The sequence below is a fragment of the Sus scrofa genome, chromosome 11, assembly GCF_000003025.6.
Source record: "Sus scrofa isolate TJ Tabasco breed Duroc chromosome 11, Sscrofa11.1, whole genome shotgun sequence".
NCBI lineage: Eukaryota > Metazoa > Chordata > Mammalia > Artiodactyla > Suidae > Sus > Sus scrofa.
Window position 1 is genome coordinate 46,153,146 of NC_010453.5, and position 19,150 is coordinate 46,172,295.

The 19,150-nt window shown below is 37.1% G+C and overlaps 1 protein-coding gene across 16 annotated transcripts in view; it reads right to left on the reverse strand.

Annotated features, from left to right (window-relative positions):
• The window catches only part of KLF12 (Kruppel like factor 12), a 674,377-nt gene that overhangs the window by 172,050 nt on the left and 483,177 nt on the right, over nucleotides 1-19,150 (reverse strand). For all 16 annotated transcript variants that reach the window (XM_021065127.1, XM_021065113.1, XM_021065116.1 and 13 more), the window contains 1 exon segment: nucleotides 1,989-2,535. In XM_021065127.1, coding sequence (XP_020920786.1) covers nucleotides 1,989-2,508 — 520 coding nt within the window. In that variant the 5' untranslated portion in view covers nucleotides 2,509-2,535.

Sequence of the window (19,150 nt, forward strand, 5' to 3'; positions counted from 1 at the left end):
GTACTGCACAAAAATTGGATTCTGTGGTGTTCGTATATAAAAAATAATCTTGTATGCAAGGATGCAAGGTTATATATTTTCTACTTGTTAATTTCAATTCCTAAAAAAATTTACAAGTACATCTGCAAATTATAAAAGCAAATAAATACCTAATGTGGCCTTCAGTTGTGTTATTATTATTTAAATCAATTAGCTCCTTTGGATCAGAAGTATTAGTAATATCAAAGAAGGTTCCACTCAAATAAATCTATATAAAGACTGCCTTCTTCCTTTTTTCCTTTACCTGTTCACAAAAATGGTGGTGGGACTGGGTCTCTAGTTTTTGCCCATAATAGCACCAAAAAGAAAAAAAAAGTTTGTCAGGTAAGCAAAGAGTATCTGGACCTCAAGTCTGCAGTCTAAGCCTCTGCTGTAAATCATGAGATTTTTCACTTGGTAAGACTGAGAAGGTGAAATCTGTCATGTGCTATGAAGAAACTCACTGCTGATAAAACAGTACCTTGCAAAAAGACGAATGCACAATTTTGCAGTGTATGTTTGCAAAAATTTCTCAAAGTTCACTATCCAACATGATCCCTATGCACTGAATCCTACAGGAGACAAGAACCAAAACAACCATGTTTACAAGTATGTTATAAGAAGGCAGTGTTTTATGTATTCATCAATCACATTTTAATTATGGGTTGCAGAAGTAACATGGTATCAGAGCAAAATGTAATAGAAGCTAAGTCTTAATCCATCATCATCTCTAGGCTCTGAAGATGAATTACATATGCAGAAGCTGGTGATTACAGGCATTTTAAATTTCTGTAGAAGGACGGCTTACTTTTTAGAGTCATAGAAAAGGAAGAAAAAATGAACAGCGTGATGTTATTATAATCCTTTCTGGTAAAAAAATGGGGAAAAAAAAGGAACTCAGAAGTGGGAAAACAACTTCATGATCAGCTGATTAACTATTAACTATCACATACAGTTTACTTGGCATTATTACATATAGAGTAGTGTAACAAATTATCTTCCTGCCTTTCACCTCCTAGAAAAAAAATATTAATATTACATTTTGAATTATCTCCATCATATGGAGGCTTGCTGTTATTTAAAATAATAACTTAGACTTATATGGAGATAAGAACTCAAGCTACATGATTTATTTGTAGCCAAACACCTACCTTTAGAATTATTTTGATGGCAACTTAACTTACAAGATACTCAAAAGGGGAGGGTCAGATTCCAAGCTTTGGAACTTTATGGGATTTTATATTATTGCCAGACAAGTAAATTCCAGCCTGAACAAGGGAAAGAAGAAACATCCAGATACACTTTTTTTAAAATTGTATAATGGTTAACCCCAATGAGAGGTTTAAACATTTATACTTCACATGCAATGACACTAACTATAGACGGTCCTTCCTATTTGAGCGTTTGAAGGTAAACATTATTTTGCAAATTTAGGTCTTTGGATTCTAACATTAAATGACTTAATACATAAGAATGTGTAGACTTAAGGAGTTCCTGTAGTGGCTCAGTGGAAAGGAATCTGACTAGTATCCATGAGGACAGTTTTGATCCCTTGCCCTGCTCAGTGGGTTAAGGTTCCGGCATTGCCATGAGCTGTGGTGCAGGTTGCAGACACCGCTTAGATCCCATGTTGCTATGCCTGTGGCAGAGACCAGCAGCTGCAGCTCCAGTTCGACCCCCGGCCTGGAGCCTGCCTATGTTATGGGTGCAGCCCTCCCCAAAAAAAGACAAAAAAAAAAAAAAAAAAAAGAATGTAAACTTCATAATACTGGAGCATATATCTATATAAATGTGAGGTTAGTTTCTACTGAACAGTGTTCTACTCAGCAGTGGATCCCACTGGTTCCTTTGTATTGCTCTGCACAGAGCTTCTTGGATATAGTGCATGTGCACATGACTGAGGGTCCGTTCACTGAGGAAACGAATAGTTACTTCTAGCACAGAAATAAAGGCTCGCTTGCATCTCTTACCTTTGCCATGGCTCCTCCCATCCTCCAAAAGCGGTACTACGATAGTGTTGTTCACATTTCCAGGTGACCGCACAGCTGTGTAGACGACAGGCACCGACTGTACCACCACGGGGATGCGGTGAACGTGACTCAGTTTGTTAGACTGTAAATTCATGGGACTTGAAGGCGGTACAGGGTGGATAATGTGCAAAAACTGCTGGCCTCCCACACCAGATGCAGAGGCAACAAGGGGCCCTGGAGTTAATACTGTGGACGAAGACGATGCTGAAGATACTGATGTTATAACAGTGGGGGATGAGGCTGGACGACTAGAAGACGATGAAGAGGTTGAAGTTGAAGAAGGTGAGGAGGCAGACGCTGTCATGGAAACCGGAGAGGATGAGACGGCTGTGGGGGATGTCCTGGCTTTGTTGATTGACAAGTCCACTGGCTCAGTTTGTGTCTGGAAGTGATCTACGGATAACGAGTCCTCTGGGGGCTCCCCTTTCACGTTATTTAGCAACAGGGGAACAGCTTCCATATCGGGGTAGTTGTGGACGTTTGGAGACTGTGGGGAGAAAAATGGAACATATTTATCTCTGTTAATCACACGTTGTAATAGATGTATGATTTATGACTTGACTGTTTATTAATTTTTCTCTTATTGCTATGGAACATTAATTCACTCTCCAAATAGCTGAAGAACCGCTCTGTGACAGCCATCATAATTAAAGTTGAGGACAAAAGTATAACAGAGTAAGATGATTGGGAGAGCGACAGGCGTAATTGCTAAAATCAAGGGAAATAAGTGCTCTGCGGAGGAGAAGAGGGGCCATGGGAACCTAAAAATCTGGAGCAATTTTACAGAAATTTTTCTGAAGGACAAGTTCAGAATGCAAAGCATTTTCTTCTTAATTAAAAACATTTATTTTGTTGACCTGACCCATCACTGCATTTATGAGTCTGTTTCCTTGGTTATAAGCTAATGGGAATTTTTATTAAATAAGCTTAAATATCCTTTCCAGCTCCAAAATTCTACAATGTCATGATTCTAACCCTTATTCAACAGTATCATAATCTGGAGGCATAATATAACCTGGCAACAACACAGGGGAAACTTACTATGACATTTCAACTTTCACATTTGGTACAAGAGCCACCAACTGGTAAAACCTTGAACATCCAAACAGGACACAAAATTCTCCAACCCCCCTCACTCGACTCCTAAATTATTCAATATAAACCATTTCCAACAATTGGATTACAACTTGGCTCTTAGCAATGAAATTTTTTTTCTCAAAGTAATATACAGTAATACTACAACAGACAATTTTAGGACATAATAAATTTTGGGAAAGATTTACTCTGGAAATATTAGATTACCTATGCTTGTGTTGATTCATTTAAGAGAATGATAGTAATTTTGTCTGTTTGTTTTCATTCTTTCAAGTTTTAATGAGCAAAAGTTAATAATCATAATAAAGAATCCAAGAGTCCACCCAGACCAATGGGCTTGATGTGTTATTACTGGGCATGCATATAATTTATTTTCATACTTACTCCTTTATAAATTCAAGAAATATTTATTAAATGCCTATTTCCAAGGCCTAAAATGGCCCCCAAATTCTACAAGCATATGTCAGTCTAGCCTTAACAGAGAGAATTAGACTATAACAGATTATTTTTGGTTATATCTAATTTTACCAGGCTAACATAGACATTATTGTTCTATTACATGAAAACCAAAAACATTTTTTCAGCTTCATTATGGTATGAGAAGAACAATGTCTACAATTACAGTAAATTGGTTCATTTCATTCTTTATTTAATAAAAGATTTTGGTATGTTATTCCTTTTGAAACTTGCACATCCACTTAAAGGAACAAAATATGCTTCTGCAAATTTTTCGTTATAGAATATAAATCATAGCTCCATTCAGAAGAAACAATAGTGCGAGGGCATTTTATTTAGCAACAATGAGAAAAGAACGAAAATAAGCCAACAATGATACCAGATCAACTAAAAAGGAAAATAGGTTGATGTTTCATTGTTTTTGTTTTTTGTTTTTTTTTTGCTTCTACACTAACATGGTTACTTACCCACAAAAAGATAAGAATTAGAAAAGATTAAAACGAGCCATCCAAACTATCTAGTGCATAAAATTCTAAATGACAAGATTTCATTTCATGTGCTGAAAGTGAGAAATAAGAATTTAAATATTCACGAGTATTAAGGAACAAAAGAAAAAAAAAACACCATAAGCAGAGCAACTTGTATAAAAAGCTATTAGCATCACGTAGGCTTCTAACAACAACAGTATTTCAATTTGCACCTAGCATTGTCATTTAATTCCTTTGTAGAACAATGTAGGATGTTTCTTCTTGGTATGGTACACCCATATGAAAATTCTTCGTTGAGGCTGCTTTCATAACATAGTCCAACTGGTTTGTCATTCAATTTATAAAATGTCATTTAGCACATATTATCAAATACTGTTTGACTTCAAATTTAGTCTTGATTAATTTCTTTCTTTCTACTGTATCAGACGTCTCCAAAATTCTACTTTTGGAAACAGTGACTCTTTCCGCCACAATTTTTCACATCTTAACTATAAGATGGTTTCTACATAGGTTTATAAAGCAAAGACTTAGGTGTAATTCATCACTAGAGAAATATTTTATAAAGTAAATGAAAGAGTACTTTTGCAGACTCAGATAATACAAGAGGTGGTCAACAGAAAGCTTATTTGTAAGTAGATGGCATTTGAGACATCAAGCTTCACTGAGCTTTGCAAACTGCTTAGACTTCTGTAGATTAAGATTAGGAGTCCATATTTTGTAGGTATCTGCTTAATCCCTCACTAAGGAAATATTTACTCCTTAAGTTGTTTTACAATCAGGGAAGAATGTTCTTCTTATAATTCTGCTGTCTATACCAGAAAGCTATGAAGACCCAATACTAAGAGCCCCTAGATCCTTTCAAATACTTGAGAACTACTTAGCTTGTATATGGGCTCAACCCAAAAAATGAAAGTTAGGAAGGATCAAGCAAACCTCTGGATGACAAACACATCTTATTTGGGAATGCAGGACATATTATGCATGCATTGATAAATGTAAATATCACACAGGTACATGTTGGTTCCTATTTCATAGGTAGCAGCTGAAACGCAGCCAGCATGTCCAAAAACAATGCCTCACCACTATAAAGAGGATAAAACCCTTACTATACCATCATCCATTTATAGTGTTGACATAATATAAACTCAAAGCCTATCCAATCACCTCTACTGTTAATGTGGCAGGTAAAGCAGCCGTAATTCCAGCTTCTGGTTGCACATACATATATGGAAACCCAGCAATACTGCATACATATGCTTCCCAAACAATTGAGGTAGACTCTTGCTCCTCCTTTTATGAAAGAGAAAAGACCTGAAAGGCTTGATCCTGAAACCATCACTAGGAATTCATTTCTTGGCTTTTAGAAAGTGGAAAACTGAAGCACGTTGGTCCTGATATATGAATCAATCCACAAACATGTAGCCAGAGGGAGGGGATGGAAGCACAGTCAGGAGAGAGAAAAAAGTTGGAGAAAACATGGGAAAACACCAAACAAGAACTACTTAAATAATACTACTATACATATAATAGATAACCAACATGGACCTATAACATAGCACAAGTAACTCTACTCAATATTCTGTAATAACCTATATGGGAAAAGCATCTGAAGAAGAATGGATATATGCATATATATATATATATATATATATATATATGTATATATATATATATATATATAACTGATTCACTTTGTTGTACACCTGAAATGAACACAACATTTTAAGCCAACTATACTCCAGTAATTTAAAAAATAAAATCTAAAAAATAAAAAAATAAAAAATCTAAAAAAATAAAATAAAATCTAAAAAAAGGTATTTAGAGCAGTCAGAAATTAAATAAAAGGATAATACTGATTTGAAAAAGTGAGAAAAGATAAGGCTTTGTCACCAAGAAATGGTAATCATAAAGAAAGCTTTAAGCATAATGAGGAAAAGAAACTTCGGTAAAAAAGAACAAAGAAAGGATCTCATACCAAAATTTTGCCCTTGGCTACTAACTACTCAATTTTTGATATACACTGATGGCCAAGTCATAGATAGCTACATTAACTAAGTGTGGCTGTTGCTGTTTTTTTTTTTTTAATATAAAGATTTTTATTTTTTTCCAATATAGCTGGTTTACAGTGTTCCATCAATTTTCTACTGTACAAGCATGGTGACCCAGTTACACACACATGTATACATTCTTTTCTGACATTATCATGCTCCATCATAAGGGACCAGACATAGTTCCCAGTGCTACACAGCAGGATCTCACTGCTAATCCATTCTAAAGGCAATAGTCTGCATCTATTAACTCCAAGCTCCCCATCCATCCCACTCCCTCCCCCTCTCCCTTGGCAAACACAAAGTCTATTCTCCAAGTCCAGGATTTTCTTTTCTGTGGAAAGGTTCCTTTGTGTCACATATTAGATTCCAGATATAAGCGATATCATATGGTATTTGGCTTTCTCTTTCTGACTTATTTTACTCAGGATGAGAGTTTCTAGTTCCATCCATGTTGCTGCAAGTGGCATTATTTGCAGAACAATCATTTTTTATGGCTGAGTAGTGTTCCACTGTATATATCTATACATCTTCCTAATCCAATCATCTGTCAACGGACATTTGGATTGTTTCCATGTCTTGGCTATTGCGAATAGTGCTGCAGTGAACATGTGGGTGCATGTGTCTTTTATAAGGAAAGTTTTGTCTGGATATATGCCCAAGAGTGGGATTGCGGGGTCACAGGGTAGTTCTATGGATAGTTTTCTAAGGTACCTCCATACTGTTCTCCATAGTGGTTTTTAATAAAAGCCCACCAAGATATTTGCCTGGGAGTAGTGACTTTAGCTGAAGTTTTGCTGTGCATGACTCTGGTGTGGAAAAGATGATCAAACACTATATTCAATATTATCAAAAGAAACAGAATTCCTTCTCAAGATGTGAAGATTGAAGGGCACACTGCATTTTTTGTCAATGAAAATGAGAGCAATTAATTTCACTTTCCAAAACCAGATTATTGGAGGGGTCCACAATAAAGTAAGGTTGTAGCCTTTAATCTCTTAAGGAATAAATGCATAAATAAGCTCAAAAGTCAGACAAGGTAAATAAGAACATATTTCATAAAAAATGTGTGTGACAGACATAGAGAACAGAGTTGTAGCTGCCAAGGGGGAGGGAGGAGGAAATGGGATGAACTGAGAGTTAGGGGTTAGATGCAAACATTTGGAATGGATAGGCAATAATAGGGTCCTACTGTATCGCATAGGGAACTATATCCAATCTCTTGAGATAGACCATGATGGAAAATAATATAAGACAAGGAATGTAGGAGTTCCCCTTGTGGCTCAGCAGATTACAAGCCTGACTAGTATCTAAGAGGATGTGGGTTCAATCCCTGGCCTTGCTCAGTGGATTAATGATCCAGTGCTGCTGTGAGCTGTGGTGCAGGTGGCAGACTCGGTTCAGATCCTGTGTTGCTACTGTGGCTGTGGCATAGGCCGGCAGCTGCAGCTCCAATTCGACCCTTAGCTTGGGAACTTCCATATGCCGCAGGTGAGCCCCTAAAAGCAAAAAAAAAAAAAAAAGGAAGGAAGGAAAGAAGTAGGAGAGAAAGAAAAGGCATGTATGATAGGTCACTTTGCTGTACAGCAGAAATTGGCACAACACTGTAAATCAAATATAATAAATAATTTTTTAACAAAACATGTGAAAACCCAGATAAGTATAAATAGTATTTTATTTGCATATTATCATTCCTTCAAAAGTGTGAAAAGTAATTTTACTCAAAATAATCCACTCAATAAAAAACATGATGGACAATATCCTAGTAAATGGATTCCCTTCAGAGATCTGAGGATTGCATGCTAGCTATTCTAATCGGATCATCTTTTTCTAAAATAAACGTTTTAAATTACAACTTCAGCCTTGGGCATTTTGTCGAATGGATGTAAAAATGCATCTAAAATCTCCTATGTGTTAGTACTCAGAGCATTAGATATGTTTCCTCTAGTCGACCACTCACAACAGCTGAATCTTATTATGGCCCTGGCATGATTAACTATTTTTAAGGTTGGTCATGTATTCTTTTAATCACCTGGTAATCTTAAAAAGAAGCAAAAAATATCTGGACACCACCTCATCTTTGGAAAGCCCTCCAGAGACTCTTAGGTGTTGTCATGGTTGAGGACCACCTGGCTAAATGTTATCCAAGATTTATAAGCTGTTTCACCTTTATTGGCACCAGGGATTTTTAGAGAAGTGGCATCTGTGTACATATAAACGTGCACATAGAGACACACAAAAAGAATGTGCCCTAGTATCTGTCCATCCATCTCTCCATCCATCTATTTATCCAGCCAGCCAGTGAGCCAGCCAGTGAGCCAGGCAGCCAGCCAGCCAGCATTTAATAGAATATGTCTAATTTTATTCTTATAACTTTTTGAGAAATCATTTCATGGCCGTGTTTAGAAAAGACTGTAAAGTAACTTGCCTGATATGATATAGCTCATGGCTTCACGGTTATAAGAATCTGCTTTATAGCCTGTTATGTGGTTATGATAGACAGAAAATTTGATTTGAGCACAAAAGACTTGAATTCATGACCTACTACTCTGTTACTTACTAATTGTCCAATCTTGGTATCATCATTAAAATTCTCTAGGTCTGGGTTTATCCCCCTATAAAAGAGTAACATTAATTCCAAACTTCATACAATTATAATAAAGGATGAATTAAGGGCATTAAGTGCTTTTAAGTAACACTGGAAATTGTGGGACAGAAGCAAACAAGCTTCTCCTTTGAGAACCCCAAATTCCAAACCGAACCTAATCTATCACCATAGCTCTCAGAAGTGACCTGACCTAGTGAATTCAGCTTAAGATACATTCTGATACAGGATCACATAACTACAGCCACTCTGAAGGCACAGTGTTTGCTAAACAACCAAACAGAGACATTTAACAAAGGCAGCTGAACAGATCAAAATACTGTGAGCATTTTTAGGGTCCATATAAGATTTTTAACAAATGCATTTTCTTTTAAAATACAGAAGACCGTCATTTGACATCAATCTTTTTTTTCTCTTATTTTTTGAGTTTAATTAGATGGGCCCACAGGCCAGTGTGACAGTTTCTGGAATACATTTTACTGAGTGGTCTTATTTCTTAATTCCGCAATACAAACATTCCTCTATCAATCCATAGCTCAATCTGTATCTATTACGACAATAATACATAAACATATGAAAATAATTTGGGAGAGATGTTGGCCAGTCTCATCACAAGATGAAACAGCAGAGCATTATTTGCTTCTTCTATCTCAGCAGAAAATGATTTTATGTAAGTTTTCACTGTTTGACTTGCTGAGGAACTGAACAGTCACTTTTCATAGGAAGCGCTTAAAGAAACTTACTGTGCATTTCATGTAAAATAAAGGGGGATCAACTAAATCTATGATTCCATATCCTATATCATGGAGCTTTTAATTTGCATTGCATTCCTCTTTTGAAGGCACGTACACTTTAATTAAAGAGCCGAATTCCCCTCTGCCATGAAATGCACAACAGGTACCTGTCTTAGCTCTCCTCATTAGCATATGAAATTTTAAAAAGATGAGTGCCATGCTTAAAAAGCAGGCAACCTGCTCATCTGTGCCTGGCCATTTCTCCTCTAAGGGTTAAAGTCACCAAACACCAATTTGTGAAGAGGCATGCACTTCGCTTTCCTCTCTACTGCGTTATTTTACTAAAAAGAAATCTTACTTTTTTCAGATTTCATCTTGCATGTGCCCTGATGGTCATCATTCACCTTGCTTTCAAGCCCAGTGAGTTTTCTTCTCTCCTCTGTATGTTCAAGGGCAAACTCTTAAATACAATAGCTATAAAGTGTGAATTTATGAAACAGACCAAGAAAAATTAACACAAAGTATACTGAAGAAAGGAAACACAAACTAATTTTTCTAAAAGCACGGATGAGAGAATAAAGGGAAACGTGCAGAAATACCCTATGTTTACTTCTAGAACTTGGTTTCAAAAGTACTGAATGAGTTAAAGGGAAAGATACTTGAATGAATATTTAATTAAGCCGCTTTATCTTCATCTCTGAAGTGTTAGGTTGAGAAATGATTGATTCCTGAAGAAAATTCAGAACATATGTATAACATAATAGACTCTTTGTGCTTTAACGTTTATGTTTTTACGCTTTCACATTCAAATTGAAAACACCAGCCTTTTAAAAGGGTTCAATACACACATTTAAATTTTACCCTAAGTTTTCCATATTTCCGAATTATTATATTTTTCCATGACCTACTTATTTTCCAGAACTTTCATGAATCATACTATTTACCCAAAGCAATCTGTATGTATGCTAACAGCCGACTGCACGTCTGAGACTTCTGGTTTGGTGCGTATGTGTTAGGAAGTTGGAATCATCACTTGACGTGAGGAGAATTCTCCTACAGGGTGTTACGAGACACAGGCAATGCTATTTGTGCCTTTTTAAAATGAACAGCAGACATTCCTAAGCAATGAAAAGACTGACAAACATGTTTGGACATGAATATAATGCATTACATGCAAATTAGTAATATTTTGTCCTGCGACATAACATAAATGAGTGAATACGCACACACATTTGCTCGATGAGAATGTCTGTGTTCAAGCTATTAAACCACATAAATCCTATTTACCTGGTCAAATGAGATAAAGAAATAGTGTCATGAAAATAAATGTTAAAAAAGGACGTATGAGTAGCTGGTTTTGCTGCTATTTTCTTACAATTACTGCTGAGCGGAACGTCACAGAAGCAAGCAAACGTGGCTTAAAAATAAAGTTTATGATTCCAACGCTATGACATTTTGGAAAAAGCAAAATTAAAGAGACCATAAAAAGATCAGTGGTTGCCAGGGGCTTGGGGAAAGGGAGGGGATGGATGCAAAGGTGAAGAACAGGGGATTTTTAGGGCAGTGAAACTGCTCTATGTTACTGCAATGATAGTTTACATGTCACTATGAATTTATCAAAACCCACAGAGTGTACAACACACAGAATGAACCTTAATGCAAACTATGGACTATCCTTAACAATAGGGTATCAACACAGGGTCATCAAATCTCTAAACCTAACAAATGTATTACACGAAGGCAAGACTTTAATAATAGGGGAAACTATGAAGGAGTGGAGGTGGGTATATGGAATTCTTAAATACAATCTGCCACATTATCCTGTAAGTATGAATCTGTACTAAAAAAGTAAAATCCACTAATTATTTTGAATTCAGCTGAATTCAGTATTTCTGCCATTGGTAAAATTTAATTTTACCTATTATGTGGTTTATAATTCTTTGCAAAAATTAATAATCTAAAACTGTTATCATGACATTTGCAAATTTAAAAAAGAGAGACCTATTATAGGCTTATCTTTTCTATATCATGATTAAATTTTTATTATTTTGGTTTGCCATTAGTATTATTATTCAGTGACTGATTTAAGATATTAAAGTTTCACTATATGTGGGAAGAAAATATGTCTTATAGACTTTTAGAGATAAAAAGTTCATTTGAATCTTCACTCCACTTTTTTTTTTTCTGCTTTCTTAGGGCCGCGCCTGCAGCATATGGAGGTTCCCAAGCTAGGGGGTCTTATCAGAGCTACAGCTGCCGGTCTACACCACAGACTGACATAGCAACACAGGAGCCGAGCCGCATCTGTGACCTACACCACAGCTCATGGCAACGTTGGATCCTTAACCCACTGAGCAAGGCCAGGGAACCTCATGGTTCCTAGTTGGATTCGTTTCTGCTGCACCAGGACAGGAACGCCTGAATCTTCACTCTAGACCACAATCTCACTCAAGTGCCAGAGGCAAATGTTCTGTGCTAGTTACATATTTTAAAATAAAAATCATTATCAAAAAATATAAAATAAAATAAAAATAAAAAATAAAAAATTTGATAATGTTTACCATTCTCAAACATTAATATTCTCTGCTACAAGATGGACCCTTATTTCAATTTCACAAAATATTCACCATAGTTATTTTTATAATGATACTTAATAGAACCAGAATACATCAAATTTCAGAAACTAGAAAATGACCTCTGAGGAGCAGAAGTGCCCAAATGATACAACTGAAAACCCTAACACATTACAAACATATAAAGCAATAATGCAATCATTTTATGGAGGTATATATTTGCAAAATATAGGGTTGGTGTTTTTTTCCCTTTTTTTTTTCTTTTTATGGCCAAACTGTGGCTTCTGGAAGTTCCCAGGGTAGGGCTGAATTAGAGGTGCAGCTGTAGGCCGACACCACAGCTAGCAATACCGGATCTGAGCCACATCTGCAGCCTATGCCAGATCCTTAACCCACTGAACAAGGCCAGGGATCAAACCTGCATCCTCACAGAGACAATGGAGGGTCCTTAGCCTGCTGAACCCCAGTGGGAACTTCCACAAAATGTAGGTTTTACTTTTGGGATATTTAAAGCAAGCAAGTAGTCAAGAAAAGCCTGCCTATGCTTCTCTCCTTATAGAAAATGCCTTCAAAGAGAGGCCAACAACCAAGTCAAAATGAATAATAGCAAAGTTGAGAGAAACCCATCTTTTCCCACCTGCCCCTGGAATCAGAGGGAAGCTACCATGGAAAGTGGCAAAGCAGAAAAGTGCTAAGTGTTTAACTCCAACATTTAATCTGTGCACAAGCATGGATTTAATTCTATCTCAGCTCACTATACACCAGCAAAATGCCCTCGTGCAAATCCAGTCTTTTATCCTGGTGTTTTGGCTTCTTGGTCAATGGGGTACACAGATGCCCGCAGGTCTTTCTGAGGATATGAGAGGGGGGGACTGTCTACAGGTTTTTTAAAGTGGTCCCCCATGAAGCTTCGACTGCCACAAGGCACATACAGGTGTACACAGTTAATATGTTTACATCGAGAATTAACTGTACAAATCAAGCCCCTTTGATTTCACCCATCAGGATGAGCATCGGAGTGAAAGGGGAAAAGAAGGGGTAGGCTAGAGCTTCAGGGATGGCAAAGGCAGGATGAAGGACAACTGATGTGACTGAAGAAGAGAACTTGCCAGCCAGACAAGACTCCTGCTCAGCAGGTGTGGCTTACAATGATAGGGGAAATCTCGGCCCAGGACTCCTCCTGGCTGGGACACAGAATTACAAGGGAGAAAGACTTTTTAAATGATGCGAGCAATGCCTACAAGGGTTTAGTAAAATGGACCCTATATTAACGCTGCAGGACAGCAGTATAAATGAGGGCACACTTTCAGGATGTTGGTGAGCCACGTCTCAAGGGTCTTAAAATACCTTGAAACAAATAATAACATTTTAAAGAATCTAAGACACGGCTCTCTCTCTCTCTTTCTTCTTCCCTCTCTCCTCTCTTCATATCTATGTATGGATGTACATACACACATGTACACACACACACACACACACACACACACACACACACACACACACGTGCACTTCGTAGGCAGGGTCTACTTAAAGTCTATCCCAAACCATTCTCTTTGGAAAAACAAAATAATGTTGGAAAATAAAACCTTCAATCAAAAACCAGTGTGGATTTTCACAAATCATCAAAGAGAATATGCTTTAAAAAAAAATGAGTCTAGGAAGGTTAACATAGATTTAGTCAAGATTCTTGTGAAACGACCTCATCATTTCCAGCACTGGCACTGTGAAGAAGCTATTAAGAGCTGGTCATTCTGTTAGGAAGATCACATAGGTACCTAGTCTTTCAATTTTATGCAAGTTAAGTACTTTAACGTGACTTTGGAGAAGAACCCAGAGGCCGCACTGTCATTGATTTCACCGGTGATGGATCTCAAGGAAACGAGACAGGAACAGAGACGATGTACTTGAGAATATGATCATTTAAAAGGCGGCTCTATCATGCTCCATCATAAGTGACTAGATAACGAATGTATATATGTATGCATGACCAGGTCTCTTTACTATACTATAGAAAATTAACAGACACTGAAAAACCAGCTATAATGGAAAACACAAAAATCACTCAAAAAAAGTGAATGGAAATTTTAAAAAAAGTGGCTCTAGGGAGGACACAGTCATGTATGGTGACATTACAGGTAAAGATGGAATAATGTAGAGCCTTGGGCAGTCTAGAACAATTTAATATTTTAAGGCTTACTATTTTAAATAAAATGTGATTTTGAATTTGGTAACTAACTAGTATATTAAATATTCTAACTATTAAAATTACTTATGAGTTTATATATTCAAGTTGGTTACAAAACTTTCCACGTGGGACATACAGGATAACAATGCATGGACTTGCCTTCAGACACAGGTGGCAGTTTGGGGTTTTGACAAAGAGGTACACACAAATATTTCCCTTTGCTTTATTTATAGGAGTAAAAAATGAGACGCAACAAACTGTCCATGAAAACAGAATCAAGTCTGTAACAGTGGTTTTAATCCTAACTATGAACCAGAATCATCCAAGAAACGTTTTAAAGGTACACGGGCCAGAGATGCAATAGGCCTGGGATACGGTGCAGGTGCCAATAGGTGAGGAAGCATCACATCCAATGACCAACCAAGTTTGAGAAATAATATTCAACAGCATGAGAAAGTACTCTCTATGCAATGTCAAGTTTCAAAACCTTAGGATATAAAACTGCCTACAGTAAAGAGAATTAGTAACCTAATTATAACACAAAAATTAGCATTGTGAGTTTCCATCTGCTCACTCCCTCATTTTTAAAAATTTAATTGACTAATTGCCATTTGATGAATCCCTTTCACTACAAAACACTGTCATCTATGTATCTGACATTCTTTCTTACAACCAAAGAAGCAGTTCTCAGCCAAGCTAAGTTTGTCTCCCAGGGCACCCACCCAGCACTGAATATCTGAAGACATTTTTGATTAGCACAAGTGAGGGCAGGAGTAAAAAGCCAGTCTCTATAACAGAGACAAAAGCACAATGGGGCTGAGGATGAGAAATCATGCATTAAGCTACCATCCCTTTCCTTCCATCTTTTTCTTTTGCTTACCATCTATTTTTTTTCCTTAAAAAGAAAATAGATTCACTGCTTTCCTCTAATTTTTCTCTCCTCAATTCCTCCGCATTTTTTCTTTTTCTTTTTGTCTCTTTGGGGCTGCACCCTTAGCACAGAAAGGTTCCCAGGCTAGGAGTCAAATCGGAGCTGTAGTTGCCATCCTACTCCACAGCCACGCTGGATCCTTCACCCACTGAGCAAGGCCAGGGATCGAACCTGCATCCTCTTGGGTGCTAGTCAGATTCCTTCCCACCGAGCCATGACAGGAACTCCCCTCCATGTGTATTAATCATGCAAATCAATCTATATAGTCCAAACATTAGTATGTGCCTCTCTGTGGGCAACTGGATATGGTTTATGTATTGATATGAACATTAGCACATATACATGCTTATGACTTTTTACCATATGGTACACTTAAAAATTATAGGAGTGTGTGTGTGTGTGCGCGCGTGCGCGCACCTGTGTGCATGTGTGTGTGTGTGGTGAGAATATGCTCAAAAATTAATTGGAGGAGTTTATGATAAAATGATCTGTATATGCAGATGTGTGTATATGTGTGTGTTCAACTGCCTTCATTTATAAGTATTTATGGTTTGCCTCTCATATTTGTGCCTAAGTGCATGAATAGAAGAATGCAGCTGTATTTGTTTTTTGCAAAAGTCAGGGGGTGCTGGGGTTGGGTCAGAGAGCTTACATCACACATACAGTGGATGATATGAGCTTCATTCAGCATCTGCCTTTCCAGTGAGGCTTTTGGGTACCAGCCCAAGGATGGCTAGTGCCAGCCAGCTCTATCTAATTACCTTTCTCAGATATAAAGGAGAAATGGCACATATCTAATACTTACTGGCATGTGTACATACAGGGAGATATATTCATTTAACTCTCACATCCCAAGATAGGAAACAATTTTTTTTTTTTTTTTTTTTTTATGGCCACAGCTGCTGCACATGGACGTTCCTGAGCTAGGAGTCGATTTGCAGCTGCAGCTGTGATCTATGCAACAGCCACAGCAACACTGGATCCAAGCCACATCTGCGACCTACACCACAGTTCAGAGCAACACCAGATCCTTAACCCACTGAGCAAGGTCAGGGATCAAACCTATATCCTCATGGATACTAGTCAGGTTCTTAACCCACTGAGTCATAACAAGAAAACTCCAGGAAAACAGGAATTCCAGGAAACTATTCTTTTTGTTGTTGTTGTTGCTTTTTAGGGCTGCAACTGCAGCATAAGGAGGTTCCCAGTCTAGGAGTCAAATCAGAGCTATAGCCACAGCAATGATCCAAGGCATGTTTGCGAACTAACCACAGCTCATGGCAACACTGGATCCTTAACCCACTGAGTGAGGCCAGGGATTGAACCTGCGTCCTCATGGATACTCTTCAGATTCATTTCCACTAAGCCACGATGGGAACTCCTCCAGAAAACTATTCTTAATGACACTTTGCAGATAGAAAGCAGGGCCTAGGAACGGTTAAGAAACACGCCAATGGCTCAACAGTGGTAAGTGGCAATGTCAAGACACAATTTTGAGTGATCTCTGACAACAAAATGTATGGCCTAAACTGTAATGAAACAGTGACCTCTGTGCCTGACTCGATAATGCACACCTCCAACAGATCAGGAAAGACAGAAATCACTGCCATAAAACATCTTCCTTTTAGTTCATGCAATTTAAAGATGGTTATACATGATAAAGAAGAAAGGGCCAGAAAGTTTAAGTAGAAGCTTTCACAGACTTCACAAGCATATGTTAACAGAATTGTTTTTAATTCATTTCCCTGTAACATCTCTAAGAAAACAACAACTGCACATTATTCAATTATGGATTACTGAAGAAATAAGGCAAAGAAAAGAATCAGGCACATTAACCACTCCTTTGATTCAAAGCATAGAACTTTAGTTCCCATGAGATAAAGTTACTCTGTGTTTTTGGCTTTAAATGATTCCTTTGATGAAATCTCAAATTCATTATTAAATAAATAAGCAAACTCACATTTACATAGTTCATTTTCTCCTTAGCATCAGTACTTTCACAGTTGTAGTAAAATAGCCAATGTTCAATTATCTATAGTCTTATAAGGGATCGCAGTATAAGCAATCCCAAATGAGAGATAATCCAAAAAGCATTTATGTTGGGTTTTAAATTCATTATATGATTCTGGCAGATTTACCACCATAATTATGTTCTTTTTCTCCGGCTCATATTAAAATTCATTTGTATTTCTTGAGCACAAGCCAACTGACAGCAGAAGGGAGGATCCCATATACAAGCTGGATGACAAAAGGAAGCTGATTTGCTATTGGCATTTTTTTTTTCTTGTAGATAATTGACATGAAGATAATCAAGAATTGGTTGTGAAACTGCATTTCACATTTATTACATGTCTTATACGATTAATTTTAAAGGATTGATTACAACACTATAGCAGCAGTATGAAGGGCATGGACTATGGTCACCCACAGACTTAGGTTTGTGTCCTCACTCTGTCCCAATTTTTCGACACACGAAATTGACCACAAGCAAGTTGCTTATCTTCTACTCTTCCATCCCTCACTTACAAATGGTGCTAATATCTCCACCTACATTTGAAAGGAGTTCCGAAGATTAAGTTATTGGATATATCCTGCCTGACACAAAGTACTCAAAGTTGCGGCTGTATTTTTTGTAGCTGTTATTAATTCTAGTTCACTCTAGTGCTAAAACGAGAGATGACTATCTGATAGTTGGTATCAGTTTAGCTTCCATAAAATGACGCTGCCCTGATTAGTGAATAAATTATATTAGCACACTGTAGGTCAAATGTTAAAATGTGTTCATAATATTTTCCAGCAGAAGATACTTAGATATATTTAATAACATAGTTATCAAAACTAAGTGAAAAACACTTGAAATGCACAATTTCTTGTTTTAAATTTTTGGGGCCATATAGGTTTCAGAATTCAAAGCTTTTAGGATTTTAATGCAATAGCACACCTCTAAGAGGGTTTGGAATAGAACTACATTCTCAGACATAGTAACATTTCTGCAGTAAAGTAAGTGAGCATTTTCACTGAGTGGTAGAAATAAGGCTATAAATATCTGTGCATTGGTTTAGTTCAGGCTTTAACGCTAAATGAGTGTTTTTTTATGTTAAATTTTCAGACCTTTTAACGGATAGGAGACTATGAAACTAGATTAAATAAAATGATATCAATAATACCAATTCAACTTTTTTTTTCATTAAAGCTGTGCCACACATCTCAAAATTATAGGGTAAGACAACTGAAGAACTAAAAATTCTTTCTTCTGGTTTGTATAAAATGATCCTGGATAATTTCTTACCATAGCAACTCAAAACAGTTCAAGCCTAAGTAATTAAGCAACCCCTTAATTTTATAAAGGATACAGCAGTTATCCTGATTTGTAGAAAGGTGGCATATATATGACATGATCCCTTTCCCCTTCCACTTCAATTAGAAATTGCTTTCTTTCCGAGCTATGCTTTACTGGTCAGCTGGATTAAATCATTAGATTTGAGTTTTAATAAGCTACTATATGTTTTGAGGCTTTCCCTGGTTAGTAGATAAAGATAGAACATAAGCAATACCAATACAAAAAGAGGCTGAGGTTGTAAAGGAACACAGGATTTATTTACACTTTATTTTCCCACAAATACACACAAATTATACCAGACTGTAAATAATCCCCAGGATGAAAGGCAACATTTTGATGTATACGTGTCAAAGATCGAAGGAAAGGTTTTAACCATTTGTTGAAACATCTGTATTTTGATTATGAGTAAAAGAACTCAATAAGTCTAATGGGAAGGATTTTTTTTCTTTTTTGGCGACCACAGGGCATATGGAGTTCCCGCACCTGGGATCAGATTTGAACCACAGTTGCAACCTAGGCCACAGGTGCGACCTACACCTCAGCTGTGACAATGCTAGGTCCTTTACCCCACTGTGCCTAGCCAGGGATGGAATCTGTGTCCTGGCACTGCAGAGACACCGCCAATCCCTTTGTGCCACAGTGGGAGC